This window comes from Epinephelus moara, chromosome 5, assembly GCF_006386435.1.
Source record: "Epinephelus moara isolate mb chromosome 5, YSFRI_EMoa_1.0, whole genome shotgun sequence".
NCBI classification, from domain to species: Eukaryota; Metazoa; Chordata; class Actinopteri; order Perciformes; family Serranidae; genus Epinephelus; species Epinephelus moara.
Genome location: NC_065510.1, coordinates 18,515,364 through 18,533,229, shown reverse-complemented (window position 1 = coordinate 18,533,229; position 17,866 = coordinate 18,515,364). Strand labels below are relative to the sequence as shown.

Sequence of the window (17,866 nt, the reverse complement as noted above, 5' to 3'; positions counted from 1 at the left end):
GTCACCGGAGAGAGTGACGCACTTCCTCAGTCGGTGGGCGGAAGCAGAGAAACAAATCTGATCTGGTGTCAGTTTTTCTACGTCATCGTGCGTCAGCGCAGTAACGGGCTGGATGACTCAACTGATCTGAGACCAGTACTTACAAATTAAAAGGTTCGTCGTTACAAGCAGAAAAAAAATTATTGAGATTTAATTTAATTATTTTTAATATTTTTTAAATAGTTTTTAAAGTGAGAACTGTATTATTACAGTAAAATTACAATAAAATAGAATAGAATATTTTTTTAATCGATTTTTTAATTTCAATTTATAGAATTTATATAGAATATTTTTATTTCTATTTTTTATTATAGTATATATATTGAAAGTGAGAACTGTATTATTACTGACATGGCTGGAAATCTGTGAGCTACTTGAAAGAATAGGGATGACTCATGGCTATGTTTTAAATGGGTTTTAATTGTATTACATTTTAAGCTCACTTTTTATAAAAGGGTAAAAAAAACACAATAGAATATTGTTTGCCTGCATAATAAACGCACACGATATTCTATTAATAAAACACCGTGCGACTCCACCTAACTGCTTTAAGATGTGAATCCCGCAGAGCACCTATTTTCCACGGACAGAGTTACAGGGCGATGCTTGTGCCTGATTACAGGACGGTGACTCTGAATTAAAGGGGGTGCGAGGCAGGAGGCCGGGTGCACAGAAGCTGGATGGATGTGAGAAGACGCGGGGCTTCGGGGAGGAGCGCTCCCTCAAAAGCGAGCGGCACTGTCGGGTAATGTAGCAGTCCAGCCTGAAGAGCAGCGACCAAGCAGCGAGCAGGGCGCAGCATCAGAGGATTCAAGGGACTGCAACTACAGGAAGAGGCGCTAGGAGGCCCGAGCAAGGCAGGTAGGATGCTATAAACTGAGCAACATGTGAATGTAAACACAGATCTTCATCCTATCGTGTCGGGTTTCATGTGATAAATTGATGTGTGATCTTCAGTAGGATGCTGGCTATGAGCTGGACTGGATTTTGTACTCCTGATATTTTAACTTTTTTTAATCAGTCTTGCTCACAGATAGAGAAACACTGTGGATATGAATTCACATAGACATACTCGATGTCTGATTTTTTTATTTGTAGCACAGGGCTCATGTCGGCTTAAATTCATGCAAAAAGTTTTATTCGGTGGATCAGTCGACATGAGTGGTGAGACTACGTGTATACGGTGTGATGATGTCAGTGATACACAGCATTTTATCAGGGCAATGCATCACGTGACGCACAGACATAAAGCAAGTTGCCACATAAGCTTAAAAACATTTATTTATTCAGTGAATTACACAGTGGGCTGTATCCACCACACACACTGTGCATGCTTGTGATGCAGCTGCATTAATCTCATTAGAGTCATTCAGCTGTCAGCTCCCAACTGCAACAGCTTTGACTGAAAACGAGAGGGCTTAATTACAGGATATGCAAAGACCTGTTGCCCCACCCAGTAGCCTCATATGGAACATGGTGCTTAACACTGTGTGTGGGGGGCCACTGTGCTACACCCCAAAAGTAAACTTCAAAACTGGCTTTGCATGTGACAGACTGCTGCCCTGTAATATATGGGAGGCATGGGAGGCACCCAGTCCTGACCCTGACATTACTGCCAGGATCCACCCCACATGTGGTTACGGCACCCAAAAAACTAGGAATGGATCCACGCTCTGTGTGACCATTTTGGCTTGTACGCTATAAAAGTGGGTGTCTTCCTCAGAAAAACAACAAAATTTATTTGTTCTGGCAGCAAAGAATATGCATTTGTGTGTTTTGATGAACAGTTTTGCACAGTGAACTAATCTCATACAGTAGTCATGTACAAGTAGCGAACATCATTGCGGTAAAACCAAAGGTTTCAGATAGTTGCTCTCTGTCATTCACTTTATTACCATGACATGGATATGTGGGAATATAACTAAAACTGTGACAATGTTTCTGCCACTGTGATGTAGACATCTACTATTACTACAAATAAACTTCTTCTAATTGTACTTCTACTATATCCATCTGCTACTACTAGCCTACTACTAATAATAATAAAAAGAAAGTGCATTTATTCATCTAAGAATAAATCAGGATTCCAATTATGTTATTTACATGGCAAGTTGAATCAATATTTGTGAGCATGAGCCTCTCTTTCAAAGCCAGAAACCAGAGAAGTACAAACTTGGCATATGGTATAAAGTCTGGAGCTGCTCCACAGACAATGAATGGGAGACTGATTTTGTGAAACCACAGAATGTTTGTTTTCTTTTTTTATACCTAAATGAGCTTTATTATACTGTAGCAATCTCAGTTCTGAAACACAAAATGTACCCATGTACTCAGGACATCCCCCCGAGTGCTCTCAGTATCTTTCCTAATTCATTGTTTATGGAGCAGCTCTGGACTTTATACCCTGTGACATCACAAATTTAAGTTTTAGCCCTCTAGCGTTTGGATTTTTGAGAGAATTGTTTAGGTTTACTATTTTTTGACTGTCTTGGACCATAGGAATGACATTATGAATTTTGAAAATGGGTGTAGTTTCCCTTTAAGTTAAACTTTGACATACTTGTAGGCTTACTTCCATTTCACGTTACTGTACTAATTTGGAGAGAAACATTGTACTTAGAGTAGAAAACATATGATTTACAATATAAAGTAGAATTAGCTCAACTAAACCAGCTACAACAGCAAAGGACGATCCAACAGCCAAATACATAAAAATATGACACTCAGGGCTAATTTTTATGCATAAAGACTAATTTTACTTTAACATTTTCAAAGCAGGGCTTTTACTTTGTGTCATTATATTTTATAATAGAGGATCTGATCTTCTTACACACTGCTACTACTGATAACTATCTTTAGCACACTTGCCCTGTCATTTCTCAAAGCACAGAGGCATAATCTTTTTTCTTTTATCACAATTTTGTATCACAGATCCTCAAACAGCAGCCTACAAACACGTGTCAGATACTTCAATCACATCCTCCTCAGTGAGACTTTTGAACTATACATTTCACATCTGTTTCTGAAACTGAACATGTGGGAAGACAAACCTAAACATGCTGATCATACAGTTTCCAGGCTTGATTTACAGCGAGTAAATTTTAGAACATATATGTAGTCCTCTCCATACTGTCGGCAGGTCCTACAGGGCTGGGCCACCTCGGACTTATTTTTACCCTCCCTTTGAAGGAGACAATCCGCATGATGTGAAGGAGAAAATGAGTGGACAGCAATAGTAGCGTGTTATTATGAAGGTCCCAAAATGGAGTCACAGCCTCGGTTCCCCTGGAGTAAAATACAGCCTTCAAGGCAACTGGGTGGCTTCTCTTGAAATAGCCTGAGCAAGTAGAGGCGGCCAAGTTATCCATTACGGCCTGTGACCATGTGGAATAGGTTTTTCTGCCAGTTTTCCATCACCACCCATCCCTTTAGAGTGCTGGGTGCTCTGGCTGGTGGGAAAACACTGTGTAGTGTACACTGGGGAGGAGGGGACCAGTGGAAAACTAGTCTAATGGAGACACTCTGCTGACCTCCCATGTACATGTACAGCAGACAGTCTCCCAGTGAATGCTAGCAAATAAATACCTCTCATGTCCATTGTATTGACCGTGACCAAGTATGCACAAATACAAGAAAGTATAGATCATAAACACAGTTTTCTTAAGGCACACAGAGTAGTGTGCTTCTCCAACAGTTTTGGACAGTAAAGTCAATATTTAGAAAAATGACAGCGTTGTCCATTTCTTCAAATATTTGGGGCAACCTAAAAATATGTTTGTTTTTTTAACAAGTGACCTCATGTAGCTCTGTAAAAAAATTTGACACCAGAGACTGCTTTACATTTTGTGTCCCAACTCAGTTGCTGGGAAAAAATGTTGGTATTGTACCTTTATGCAAACCATGGATATGATACATGTGCATGTTATTGTGTAGCAGTTACAAAATAAAAAAAAAAATCTGTTTGTGGCACCATCCCTGGTGGAAAAACATCCATGTCTGGGGGCTAAAATTTCACAGGAAACACAACTCACTGACAAACAAACAGTGGAATAGTGGTCGGCAAGCATCTTGCCTAGGTGTCATGCCTTCCACCATCCCATCCGCCTTCCCATGACAGAGTCAGCTCATATACTATGTCACTTTAGAAATGTGGATGTACGTATGAAATGTACAAATGTAACATATTCATGGTTTGCAGAAATGAGCAATGCCAACATTTACTTTTGCTGACTGGGCTGTGTCTTCTATTAACACACTCACTCTGATTTCATCACATATGGATGTGAAAGATACCCTGCGTGCATTGGTTTTGACTTTCTGGGACGTTGTGTCAAGTTCTGCCTGTTACATGCATTGTCTTCTTTCAAAATACGCTTCCGTTTTCACAGGAAATTTAACGTTTACATACAGTCTCTTTGAAAATAAACGCATCACGTCAGTACAATAGTGTGAATGGACTTTTTTTCCCTCCAACAAGTAACGCAGTTGGTTGGGTTTAGGCAACAAAAACACGTGGTTAGGTTTAGGAAAAAAGAACAGGGTTTGGTTTTATAATCTTACTAGACGTGAACATTGTTTTCCCGGGTGAAAGTTGGCTTTCTTCGTCAGTGCCTGACGCTGCAAGTCACTGCCCAAGCGCCGGATTTTGACGACTTCAGAGTGAGACTGGTTTGCTTCTATCAACAGTCAAAATAATTTCTGCTAATCATGACCAAAATCCTTCAGTGACCTGATCCTCATTCTTGACCTTCGAAATTGTAGTTTGACAAAACCATCCCAACTCAAAGACGACTTACTATACCTTTTTCTGGAGCTTTCAGCCTTATCACACAGTCTTATCTGTGTTAGCCAGCAAGTGGATCTTGAGTTGGGGCTGTTTCATCCAACTTAACCAAGCAGTTTGCTTTTTAAGCCTGTCCATATAATATTTCCCTAACCTTAACCAAGTAGTTTTATACTTTTATTTTGTGGGCTTTTGCCTTTAATGGATAGGACAGTGTTTGAAATGGAGAGACAAAGAGAAAGCGGGGACTGACACGCAGCAAAGGGTTGCAGGCCGGACTTGAGCTTGCGACCGCTGCAGCAAGGCATTGCCTCTGTACATGGGGCGCCGGCACTATCCACGACGCTACCGACGCCCCAACCAAGTAGTTTTAGTTGGTTAAAATTAACTTTGAGAATGTAGTGCTAGGCTTACTAGCAGTGTTTTCCTGCCCTCTCTAAAACACACCTCTGACCACTCTCAGCATCAGCAGCAATGTCAGACACTGACAGCATTGCCAGATGGGAAATGCTGAACTATGGTACCAAAGGCTTCAAATTAAAGTATTTTGATGAAAATTATTATGCCCGAGTCGAAACCACAAGTGAGAGTCATATAATTGTCAAAATACTGTACATTATGGCACTTATTTGTATTGTTGATCGTACATTGTACAGAGAGCAAAATTATCATGTAAAAATGATAATTATCAAACATCTTTCAATGCTGGGCACTGATGTCCTGTGCTGACATAGTGTTTCAGTAATTAGAATCTATGGAGCAGCAGCGGGATTCATCTGTAGATGACAATGTCCCATTGTCTGTCTCTCTGATGTTTATCTTATGAACAGACATCTTCATGTTCACGAGTTGCTGAGTTGGTCAGTGTTAGAAAAGTGAAATATGTCAATTTTGTTTTATTCCACAGCCAAAAAGAAACATTCACAATTTCTCTCATTGATGATGTCAACAATTTGCTACACCAGCAATGGAGTGTCCCTGGCATAAAGGATCACAACTTGCAGTATAACTAACCACAGAGCTGCAACATAATCTCACTCATAACGAAAGGGACATGGCTTTGTAATTGGCTTATATTGTTTGTCTGCTCTTGTTGATCTTATTTGCTGTCTTGGTCAGTATTGATATACCTTATGACCCCCTCAAAGTCTGTCAGACGTTGTGTTCTGTAGCAATCCATCAGTTGCATAACAGAGGCTGAATCTCCTATGGGTTAGTCAGAGGGCATTCTACAATAAGCCACTCACCACTGTAATAATATTTTCCCAAAAATTGATTCCGAGGAAACTGATACTTTCAGCAGCTCCCTTGTATCCAGCCATATTCCATTTCTATCCCCTCTTTTATCCCATTGTCAGGTTTGCCTCCAAGAAAACATACCATTCTGTGTATATCCCAGATGACATTTATTGTGATGTATTTCAGGGCTGATTGCAGAATCCTCAAATCCATTAATGGAGCTGTTAAAGGGACTGGAAGCCTTTTAGACATGAAAGAATGAAAATGGTCATTGCTGTAGTGCTCTATCAAGTCATTAACTGGAAAGAGCTCAACAACAAACATTGCACTAGCACGTCTCCAGCTTTGTTAGTCATATGGGCGTCATTAGTAATCTTTCAAATTTTCCTCCCAAAAAGTCCATCCATTATTTTGATTTTGCTCTACTTTCTCTTATGTTAGCATAGCTTAGCTTAGATTAGTTTAGTTCAACCAAACAATGTCATACAAAGGCTGTTAAAGGGATACTTTTTTAACCAGCTCTGTGTCATAACAATGTGGGTAGTATGTGCAAATGAACTGTGGTAGATTTCCGTCCATTTTACCAGTACCCAGATCTCCCTGCTCATCTCTCAGCTTAAATTGCCACATGACGCATTTCATGTCTTGTGCTTCCATATTTTCATATCAAATCATGTAAGCAGATCGAGAGAAAGTCACCTTCTCTCAAACTCTCTCAAACACAGACCGAACTCCAATCAGACTGTAAAACTATGCAGTGCTGATCAAATAAAAAAACAAGATTCTGTAACAGTAGCCTATTGCTTATTTATCCCCTAAAATGTATTCAGAAAATTATTGTAGCTTACTGTTTAACTGTCATTTGAAATTGTTTGTTACCAGCTGGCTGTCATATAGTCGCCTGTGTCAATACGGCCAACCTCACATTACATCACCCACCATCGTATTGCACTGGTGGTTTGTATGTAGGTTTTCTACCTCTTGAGCAAAAGCAAATGCCACAGTCCTTTCCTCTGTTTCTCTGGTCATGTAGCACCAGTTTCAAAAGTATTTGCGTTTGTCTTCTGCAGCCTACTTTTATGAAAAGTCCATCTATCCAGCAGTGAGACACTTCTTTAAGTAGCTAGAGCTTTCAGTTGTATCACACGTCCTTCATCAGATGGCGCTTCCCCAGTGGAGCCTGGTCTTGGACGTGGAAAGTCCATGACCAAACGCCAATATGTGCGAGGTCAGAGTGAGAATGTGTTGACCAGGGACAGAAAGTCTTTAAATTTTCAAGTCAACTGAGCAAAATCCTTCTGCAGAGACATATGGTATGATACGATCAAAAGCTCCATAACAGCTACTAAATGGACCATGATGGTGGGGAAATGGTTTTGCCTACTACTGTTTCCAAGGTCAAAAATGAACTTTCAATCTCAGCAAGTTTAGTTTAATTTAGCTTCATTACTTTTACATTCATACAGCTTGAAACTTTTATAATAAGCATACGCATTCCTCTTTTGCAACGGACGATGTTTAACCATGAAACCCGCCAATGTGACCATGGCAGCTGCTTGCTGAGGACAAGATCACAAAACCAAAGCAGTGCGGCGGAAAGACTTTGTAAGGCCCAAAACAAGAGTCTGACTGAACGTCCAAACAGAATCCTGTCACGGTGGTTCTGGTGAATGTCCAGGAGAGGGAAAATGTGACACACAGCATTAACTTATATAGCCACATCTAGAATAACGGGCTGCTATAAACTCAAAAATAGTTTTTCAGTCTAAAGTGGACATTTCAGCGGATGGAATCAAGAGCTATGCATCAATAAAAGCTTCATCTCTTGCTTTGCTAATCCCTAGGATATAAAGAGTAGAAATAAAAGTAAACCAGAGTTCATCTCCTCCCTGTTTCTCATCATGGTGATTTGACATCCCTACCAAGGAGTATCTGTTTACCTTAGTGCTGTTCTATCTTATGTGAATGACGATACTGTGCTTTTTCTCTTCAAATGTAAAGTTTGGCCGTTCCCAACCATGTCTTTTCTCTCATGGCAGCTAAAAAGCCTCAACCTAGAGGAGCGGTGCCTGTGGATGGACAGTGCAGGCACCCATGGCGTCACAGGAGCTTGTGGATGCGAGAGACTCTGCCAATGATAATCTAAACCCAGGAATGGAGGGTGGTGCTGCACCCAGCAATGGTAAAATCTGTCCTGTCCACAAACCTGGTGGAGAGGATACAAAGAGGGGCTTCCGGAAAGGCATAAGCAGGCATAATGACTACGTGAAGATTTCTGTGCCAGAGTCCAAGATCAACCGTCTGCCTATGGAGTGGTGGAAGACAGCAGTGGTCTTCTTTTATGCTGGCTTTAACTTGGTCTTGACAACAGTCGTCATCACTATAGTCCACGAGAGGGTCCCGCCCAAAGAAAGCAGCCCGCCTCTTCCTGATAAGTTTTTTGACTATATTGACAGGGTCAAATGGGCATTTACAGTGACAGAGATCAATGGCATGGTGCTGTTGGCTATTTGGATGATCCAGTTATTCTTCTTCAGATACAGGTAAGAACTTTTGGTTCTATTTATTGTGCAAGATGTTTTCTTTCAGCTTTAGGAATAAATCTGTTAATACTCTATATTTTTATGCCTCCACGCTGGCGATGGATGGAGGCATTATGTTTTTGGGTTATCTGTTCAACTGTCTGTCTTATTCTCAATATCTCAGGAATGAGCGCCTTGAGGGCATTTCCTCAAATTTGGTATAAACTTCTACTTGGACTAACGGATGAACCGATTCAATTTTGGTGGTCAGAGGTCAAGGTCACCATAATCTCACGTCAATCCCATTCTCATGAACTAGAGATCTCAGAAACACCTTGAGGAAATTCCTTACAATTTGGCACAAACGTCCTCTTTGACTCAACAATGAGTTGATTCGATTTTGGTGGTCAAAGGTCAAGGGCACCATGACCTCACATCAATCCCATTCTCATGAACTAGATATCTCAGAAACACCACAGGAAATACCTTAAAATGTGGCACAGACGTCCTCTTTGACCCAACTATGATTTGATTCGATTTTGGTGGTCAGAGGTCAAGGGCACCATGACCTCGCGTCAATCCCATTCTCATGAACTAGATATCTCAGAAACACCACAGGAAATGCCTTAAAATTTGGCACAGACATCCTCTTTGATCCAACTATGATTTGATTCAATTTTGGTGGTCAAAGGTCAAGGTCACCATGACCTCGCGTCAATCCCATTCTCATGAACTAGATATCTCAGAAACACCACAGGAAATGCCTTAAAATTTGGCACAGACGTCCTCTTTGACCCAACTATGATTTGATTCAATTTTGGTGGTCAAAGGTCAAGGTCACCATGACCTTGCGTCAATCCCATTCTCATGAACTAGATATCTCAGAAACACCACAGGAAATGTCTTAAAATTTGGCACAGACGTCCTCTTTGACTCAACTATGAGTTGATTCAATTTTGGTGGTCAAAGGTCAAGGTCAGTGTGACCACATAAAACTTTTTAGGCCAAAAATGTGTATTCCAGCTTTGACAAAATTTAACACAGATGTCTTGTAGAAAAAAAATGATGAAGTGATGATATTTCATATCCAAAAGGTCCAAGGTCATCTCACTGTGACATGGCTTTTTTGGTCATTATTCAGTGCCATAACTCAGGCACAGTAGGGAGACATTTGGTTGGATATTGAATTGGTGACACTAATCTTGGGTTTCTACCTTGAAACTGTGCCGATAGGTCTCCAGTGCTGCCGGGTTGAAAATGTGTGTGAAGCATCCAAATTTTAGAATTTGTAGCTTCTTTGCAGCAACATCCATATTTGAAGCCTCGTCAGCTGTCACAGCTACATATAAGTCTGAACAAACATGGATGTGAAGCAGAGGCATACAACTTCAAGGTGGTAATTCTGGTTCTTATTGTCAATAAATCCAGTAATACCAAAGGCCAACTCAAACAGTGAACAGATCCTAAATAAATATTGTCTGTGTGTCAAAAGCCTGTTATAGATTTTTTTCCCTTCTTGCCATGGGTGCCGTTATTGTACTTCGGAAAAAACTATTAAAAACACGTGATTGGTTTTGATCTTTTTACAAGATTTGTTGAGAATAAGAAAAATACAGAATTACAACAGGTGCACCTTTATTTTAAGACTGTCTTTGAATAAATTCAAGGGAAAATTCAAAGAGTAAAATGTCATTGTACTGCAGGAAAGGTTATATAGCTACAGATTGGTTATATAAAGGTGTACATAGGTTTAGGGGGCAGCAGTAGCTCAGTCCGTGGGGTCGTTGGTTCAAGTCCCTCATACGGACCGAGTATTGAGTGTGAACTGGCAGCTGGAGAGGCACTGCTTAAGTACCATTGAGCACCACTCTGGGTGCATGTGGTGTCTGTAAAAGGAGGAATATGGGAAGAGATACATTTCAATGGCCTTGAGTAAAAATTGCCTTGTGTCGATTGATTAATAAGGGATATCATATTGTATACAACAGGCTCGAGTGTTGCATTTGCTCAATGAAATAGTTAACTGTTTTGTGGTTAGGTGTTGTAACATATCTATGCTCTGTATGCCTCTTCTCATTACTCAGGAAATGCATCACGTTAGAGTCTGTTGAGGCTGCCATCAGTGATGAAATTGTGTTGGCCTTTTCTACAGGGTGTGATAAAATGAATCCCTAAAAAATGAATAGTTTAGAAAGCAGTCTTTGCTCTATAGAGCTGACACCAAACCCAGACCTGCACAAATGAAGTTTTACAGACTGCTGAAAATGTTTAAGTTAAGCTTTTTATATCAAGTCTTTTACACTTGGCCATTTGCCTATGAAGATATAGAAACAAAAACAATTACCATCCTATGAAGGATTTCTATTGTCAATATGTGTGCTGGTTAATAAAACTCAATTTGACTGGCTGAGCAGGAGCCTTGGTATTGACAGCATGTTGACTAATCACACTGTGCAAGACAATCTCCAGAATTGTGTGCATTTAACATGTTTGCAAAAAGAAAAATCACACAACGTTTCTGCACTCACTCCACTGTTCTCTCATATTGTCTGTTTGCAGGTCAATAGCCAGCAGGCGGTTCTTCTTCCTCATTGGCACCCTGTACTTGTACCGCTGTGTCACTATGTACATCACCACCCTGCCTGTGCCTGGCATGCATATGACTTGTGCTCCTAAGGTGAGTAGCATGCAAACATCAGAGCAGGCATCAGCTGTCGCCGCTCAACCGTGTACTCTTTGTGCACCCTCTGGGACTCATTTTGCGCAGCCACATAAGAGAGGCAGCTATAAAAAAAGCCATTTTGACTTTTTACCGCCTCAGGACACCGACAATATTGAGGTGCATCAGTGTTTGATCAGAAACATGTGCTCTGGGTTGTTGTCAGATGGGTTGTGTTGAGCGATAAGATCAGAGGTTGGATAGTTTAGGAGTTGGTTTGTTCTCAGATATTTGAAATGCTTCAGACAGTGTATAAAAGCCTGCAGCTAATGGGAAGTGAGCTATCAGTAATTTGAGCATAAAATTTGATCAAAACTAGTTAATGATACCGTTAAACTATGTTTGCTTCACTTCCTTCAATTCCTCTTCATTTTGTTTGCATGTTTCTCATCCCTGTCAAATACTAATTCCTGTTCTGATGCCTAGTGTTGAAAAGATCAACAGACAATTTGGGATATACACTTAATTATTTCTTGCCGAGAGTGTCATGCCTGTATGGTAAATATGAGGCTTAGCTTAGCCTAGCTTGGCATGGCATAAAGACTAGAAACAGGTGGAAACAGCTAGCCTGCTTCTGTCCCAGTGCAGTTTTAAGGCATTTTTTTGCCGATAATTCCTTGTCTGGGTGCAGTGATTTCCTGTAGTCGTTACAGTTGCCAGGCAACCAGTGTGATCAAGTTGATGTACTTGCAGTTTTTGGTATTGTACCAATATGATTGAATGCTCTTATACAAGCATCACCTAAATGACAACAGTTTTGATAATCAGTGATCACTGTAATTTGAAAGGATGGGTGTGTATGATTTAGGGGCATTTAGACTGCAACCAGTTGAAACTTCTCCACGATAGAATTCTTTCAGTGTCCATTGTTCAGAAGGTTTTTACTGGGAGCGAAATTATCTGCAGATGTCTCTTTCTCTGCAAAATAAATGGACCCAGTGATTTAAACTGGTAGAAACACAGAATAAAGCACTTTCAAGTCACAAATCAGTGACGTGACATCATTTACATGACGCTGCTTGTGGCAGAGGGGCTGTTAGCTACGTAGGCCGGCACAAAAATGCAAATGGCTCAGTCTACAGCCAGTGTTTGGTTTATCCATTCTGGGCTATTGTAGAAACATGGCGGTGCAACATGACGGACTTTTTGGATGAGAACCCGCTCCCTATGTAGATCTAAACGTGTCAATCTAAGGTAACAAAACCACCACGGGTCTTATTTTCAGGTGATTATACACTACAGAAAACACATGTAATATATTATATTCCATCTCTGCCAATATATCACCCCATGGTCCCCCTACAGCTCTTCTAAAGTTCACTGAATGTAGCGTCTAGTGCTTGTATAATGTATAATGTTGAATTTAAGCTCAACAACAGATGCTGTGACCTTATTCCATGAGGCTTCCTCTCACACATATGAGACTAGAGGAAAGCATCTTACGAAGGGCAAAAAACGTAAACTTAAATGTACGAGCTTTAGTGTGGTTTCCACGTGCCATGTGTTTCTATTCATGTTTAGACTGATGGAATAAATGTCTTGGGACCAGTGGTGTAGTGGAGGATATAGGCAGGTATACGGGGTATGCCCACTTCTTTTTCTGGCCATTTACAGTATACCCACCTATCAGTCAAAAAGCCATTGTAATATATATAGGAGAGTATACCCACTTCCTCCACGCTAACCTGCCTGTCCACTTAGTAGTACACCCACCTCATCAACTACCACTGCACCACTGCTTGGGACCATTTAGTAGTTAGCATTAGGTTAGTGTAGTCTCTCGGTTTTTGGTCAGTCTTAGGATTTCTGAAGGTTATAAATGTTACTGTATATTATATGCACCTTTTTTTCCCCTTAAATCTAGACAACGTGTTCATTAACACATTTTAAATATTGCTTCATGTCTGGGCCCCTATTCTCAAGCTTTCGATAGCTTATCGGGATGTTCCATGTCACATCTCCATTATGAACTGTACATGTGCTCTTTCTTTATCTGTTTTTGTGAATACATTTGTGAATTGAATTGAATCTCACACACTGAATCTTTGAAGTCTGTTTAACTGTTGGGTCAGTCAGAACAAGCAAATGTTTTTCACTTTGTGTATTAAATTACTGATTCATTAAAAAAAAGTGTAGTGATTTAGTTGTCTGCAATGCTTATAATCATTAGTTGCAATCCTAATGTTGCTGCTGATCCAGTGTTTGCTTCTCTCTCTATTTCCTGTTCTCCATCAGCTCCACGGAGACTCCCAAGCAAAAATCCAACGAATTCTGCGGCTGATTTCAGGTGGAGGTCTGTCCATTACAAACTCCCACCTCCTGTGCGGAGACTTCCTCTACAGCGGACACACCGTGATGCTCACACTCACCTACCTATTCATCAAGGAGTGTGAGTACTCCAAGCATCACTTGTTTGTTTGCTTTGTTTTGAATAATTTATGGGATATACCCATGAATAATATATGAATTATATTGTGTGCTTCCATTCTCATCCCATATAGCCCATTGTATTTTATTGTATGGCTACACCTGGGCCTTCTAGGAACTAATACGATAAAAATGACTGACGTGTGTTGCCGCTGTTGCTGTTTTAATAATTTAAAGATGGACTGCAGAGATGTATATTCCTAGATATATTGCTGGATACATGATTGAACAGAAACAAAGCAAAGTCCATATATTTGCTGTGTGTTTGCAGAAAATTGCTGTTCTTGTACTGAAATGCTAAAGACTGTCTCTTTTCGGCAGTAAAAACATGGAGGAACAGACCACAAATGTGTTGTAATAAATTTCCCCAACACTCTTGTCTTCCCTTCTCTCTCTCTGTAGACTCGCCACGGTCGTTTTGGTGGTACCATCTGATGTGCTGGCTGCTGAGCGCCGTGGGTGTGGTGTGCATCTTGGTGGCACATGAGCATTACAGTGTGGATGTGGTCGTGGCCTATTTTATCACCTCGCGCCTGTTCTGGTGGTACCACACCATGGCCAACTTACAGGTCTGAACACAGAGCTGAACACTGGGTGGCTGTTTGTGTGTGTGTTAGTGTATAAAAAGGGTTTCCAGAGCCAATGGTTCCCCTCTCATTGAACCCACATGAATCATTATATGTGGAGGAGAAGTGTACCAGCTAAGAGTTACATGCCAAGACAAGAATTTATTACACTTGATGTTTAAAGAGAACGGTCTATATATTACATATAATTGTGTATTTACAGTAAGCAAAGTTTATTTTAAGACTGTGTGTCAGAATGTGTCAGAGCTGGGTGTCATTCAGTTCTCAGCTTCCCAGCAGGTGAATTACCCCCTCTACTGGCCAAAAACTAAACAGACAGTTATAGGATGGGTCCATGCAAAATTATTTTTCAAGTTACGTGAAAATATTAATCACATTGTTAACATGTTAAACACATTCGCCATAATTTTGCAATGAAGTTGACCAATGTAGTGATAAATAAAAGTCACAAACTTAGCTGCTGATTTCAATCCAAATGTGGTGTTGTTTTCCAGTTCCTCTACTAAGATTATTTAGTTAAATAAAGAAGGGAATATTTAAGAGATGTATATTGTCCCGACTATTAAAGGGGGTTGTTTTGTTGTTTTCTGATTTAACTTTCACACTGCTAGGTCATTATGAGAAATATCTTACGAGTATTAACACCAAAATCAACTTTTAAAGATCTAGTGTGTGAGACTTGGGAGATTTAGTGGCATCTAGTGGTGAGGACTGCAGATTGCAACCAGCTGAAACTTCTCCCGGTTAGAATTCCTCCAGTGTTCATTGTTCAGTGGGTTTTTAGCAGGGGCTGAATTATCCACAGTGGTCTCTTTGTCTCAAAAACAAACGGACCCTGTAATTTAAACAAGTAAAAACACTGAATAAAGCAGTTTCACATTAATAATCAGTGTTTCTCCCACGCTGTTTGGCATGTCACAGACAGCTAGCTTGCTCACTTGATCCAAGAGGTTTTTTCCATGTGTCAAATTATCTGCAGAGGTCTCCTTCTCTCCAAAAATTTACAAAAACTAATTTTTTGTAAATTAGTGCATTTACAAAACTGATACAGACTGTTTTCTTTTGGGATTTACATTTAAAAAACACAATAGAAAAAAAAACAAAGGAAAAAAAAAGAGTACACAACCTGGACACCCAAAATAAAATTAAAGGATCATACATTAAATTAAATTGGTAAAAAGCAAAAACACGAATGGCTCTATGTGGAGACAGTGTTTGGTTTGTCTGCTCTGGGCTACTGTAGAAACATGGTGGTGCAACATGGTGATCTCCGTATATCCTGCTCTCTGTGTAGCTATAAATGTCTCATTGTAAGATACGAAAACACAATTCTTATTTTCAGGTGATTATACACTAAAGAAACATACTAATTACTTTCCATTTCTGCCAATATGTTCCCCTAAATCCTACACACTGGACCATGACTTACATAAACCAGTCACATTATGACAAAAATAAATGTTTATTGAGCTGCATTTCTTGTGTGAAATTACTGATAATGGATAACTTCTATTTCCCTGACAGACTCTGAAATGCTCGCCCAACAACTACCTCACCAACACCTGGTGGAACCCACTGTTCAACTTCATGGAGAGGAACGTCCAAACTTCGATCCCATGCTCCTACAGCTGGCCCATCACCTGGCCTCCCGCCTGCCTTAAGAACCCCTGCAAGAAGTACTCCATGGTACAGAGCACACGAGAGGAGTGACGCCACCTTCAGAGCGCTGTCTGCCAGACAGTAACATAATGATACCAAATGCATAGCTATCAAACAAATGCTTCTGCAAAAATGAGAAATAATCATATTGTCTCTGTGTTTGTTCTTTATAGATGTAATTTATTTATGAGATAAAGTCCCACAAAGTCATCAGTGTTTTTGTAACTCGGCTCCTAGTTAACGTCAGACATGAGCGAAGAATTTGTTCCAGCAGGTTTGTTGCAGTATTTGCAAGACTTGATTTTAAATATGCTAGCGTACTCTTTCATACTGTATGTGTTGATGGGGTTTACCTCAATATGATATTATTGTGCTCAAGTCACAAGGTGCCTTAGTGTGTTTAACGTCAGTAGGTGTACCAAAACTGCCATTACAAGTCTTGGTGTTTTGTTGTTGTTGTTGTTTTTTTCTATGAGTATTTTGTTATTATTAATTTTGTATTCATTTTAGTAGCCTTGAGTGCGTATCCAGCTGTAGTCTCAACATTGTACTATTGTATTAAAAATTAAACATACCAAGGTTTCATTGTGTTTTTTGAGATAATGGAATCACCATCATTATGCTGTATACTGCAACTGCATGTTCTGGACACAAAAATCAATCTCTTCAGTCTTGCACAATTTCTATTTCTCACAAGTTACAAGAAAAGACAACTAATTCCTACATTACACAAAAATAAAGTCTAGGCCACATGCTTACTTGTGTGTGTGACACTACCCACCATTCATAACAGCGCTGCAAGGCTGTGTATAACTGTGCATTTGTACAGTGTAGAACTTCCAACTTTTCTTAATAAACTTGACAAATTATTATCAAATGTACCATTAAATCTGCTGCTAAATTTGGATTTCATATTTAATATGATCTCTTCTGTCCTTAAAATTTAGTGTATCTATGTGATTTAAACAAATGTGCACACTTTATTGTAATTGCAGTATAAAGATTAACTCATTTTATAAATTAGTTTTTGCATAAGATAAACAACAAATAATGGTCAGAAAAAAAAGCTATATATCTGGCGAGTGTCATTCATATAAATAGAATAGATATGGAACAATCTTCAAAAAGATCAAAAATTAGAAACATTTAAAGGCATCATAAAGGATGTGGTGACATAGACATGTGCTTATTTTTCTTAGGAGGCCACTATGTTTAAATAGTTGTTGTGTTGTTGTGTATTTTTGTGTTATATGTTGTATTTGTTGCATTTTAAATGTGTTTAGATTTGCTGCTACCTTGGCCAGGTCTCACTTGTAAAAGAGATTTTCAATTTCAGTGGGACTTCCTGGTTAAATAAAGGTTTAATAAATAAATAAATAAAATGTATGACAGTCCAGTGACCCCGTAGGTCATTAGATAAATACCTTCAAAGTGAAATTACAAAATTAGAAGAAAAAACTGGGAACATTTATATGTTGCTTGTAGTTTTTTTTTATGTCCACCAGAGGGCGCCATTACACCAGAACACAGCACCTGAGAGGTAAAACTCACTCTGTAAACTGTAAACGTTGTTTTGATTTTATTAATTATTAAAACATTTTGGTCTTTACCACATCTCAGGTGGAAATATTATACTTTGATCTCATCCATTATGCCTGGAATCGATTGATTTAAAGAGTCTAATGTCATAGAAAAAGTATAGTAGTCCCCTCTGAGATGTGGTGAAGAACAAAATGTTTTAATAATTAATAACAGATTAGATTTGATTGATTAGATAATAAATAGAGAATAAAAAAAAACGTGCACCTCCACCACAGACTGAGGGTGCCTGAACGCCCCTTACTGCTGCTTACTGTTTTGAATTTGGCAATTTAACTACTTCTTTCTGTTG

The 17,866-nt window shown here is 39.5% G+C and overlaps 1 protein-coding gene across 2 annotated transcripts; it reads left to right on the top strand.

The window, feature by feature from the left end:
- The first annotated feature begins 29 nt into the window (after positions 1–29).
- sgms2a (sphingomyelin synthase 2a) lies at positions 30–16,535 on the top strand. 2 transcript variants are annotated; one of them, XM_050044608.1, is made up of 7 exons: positions 30–153; positions 662–896; positions 8,101–8,604; positions 11,143–11,260; positions 13,538–13,691; positions 14,132–14,298; positions 15,841–16,535. In XM_050044608.1, exons 3-7 carry the CDS (start codon positions 8,156–8,158, stop codon positions 16,024–16,026), a joined length of 1,074 nt encoding a protein of 357 aa, XP_049900565.1. In that variant the 5' UTR covers positions 30–153; positions 662–896; positions 8,101–8,155; the 3' UTR covers positions 16,027–16,535. The 2 variants fall into 2 exon arrangements, with proteins under 2 accessions (XP_049900565.1, XP_049900564.1); XM_050044607.1 differs by having other exon boundaries at positions 662–900.
- The last annotated feature ends 1,331 nt before the right edge of the window (positions 16,536–17,866 follow it).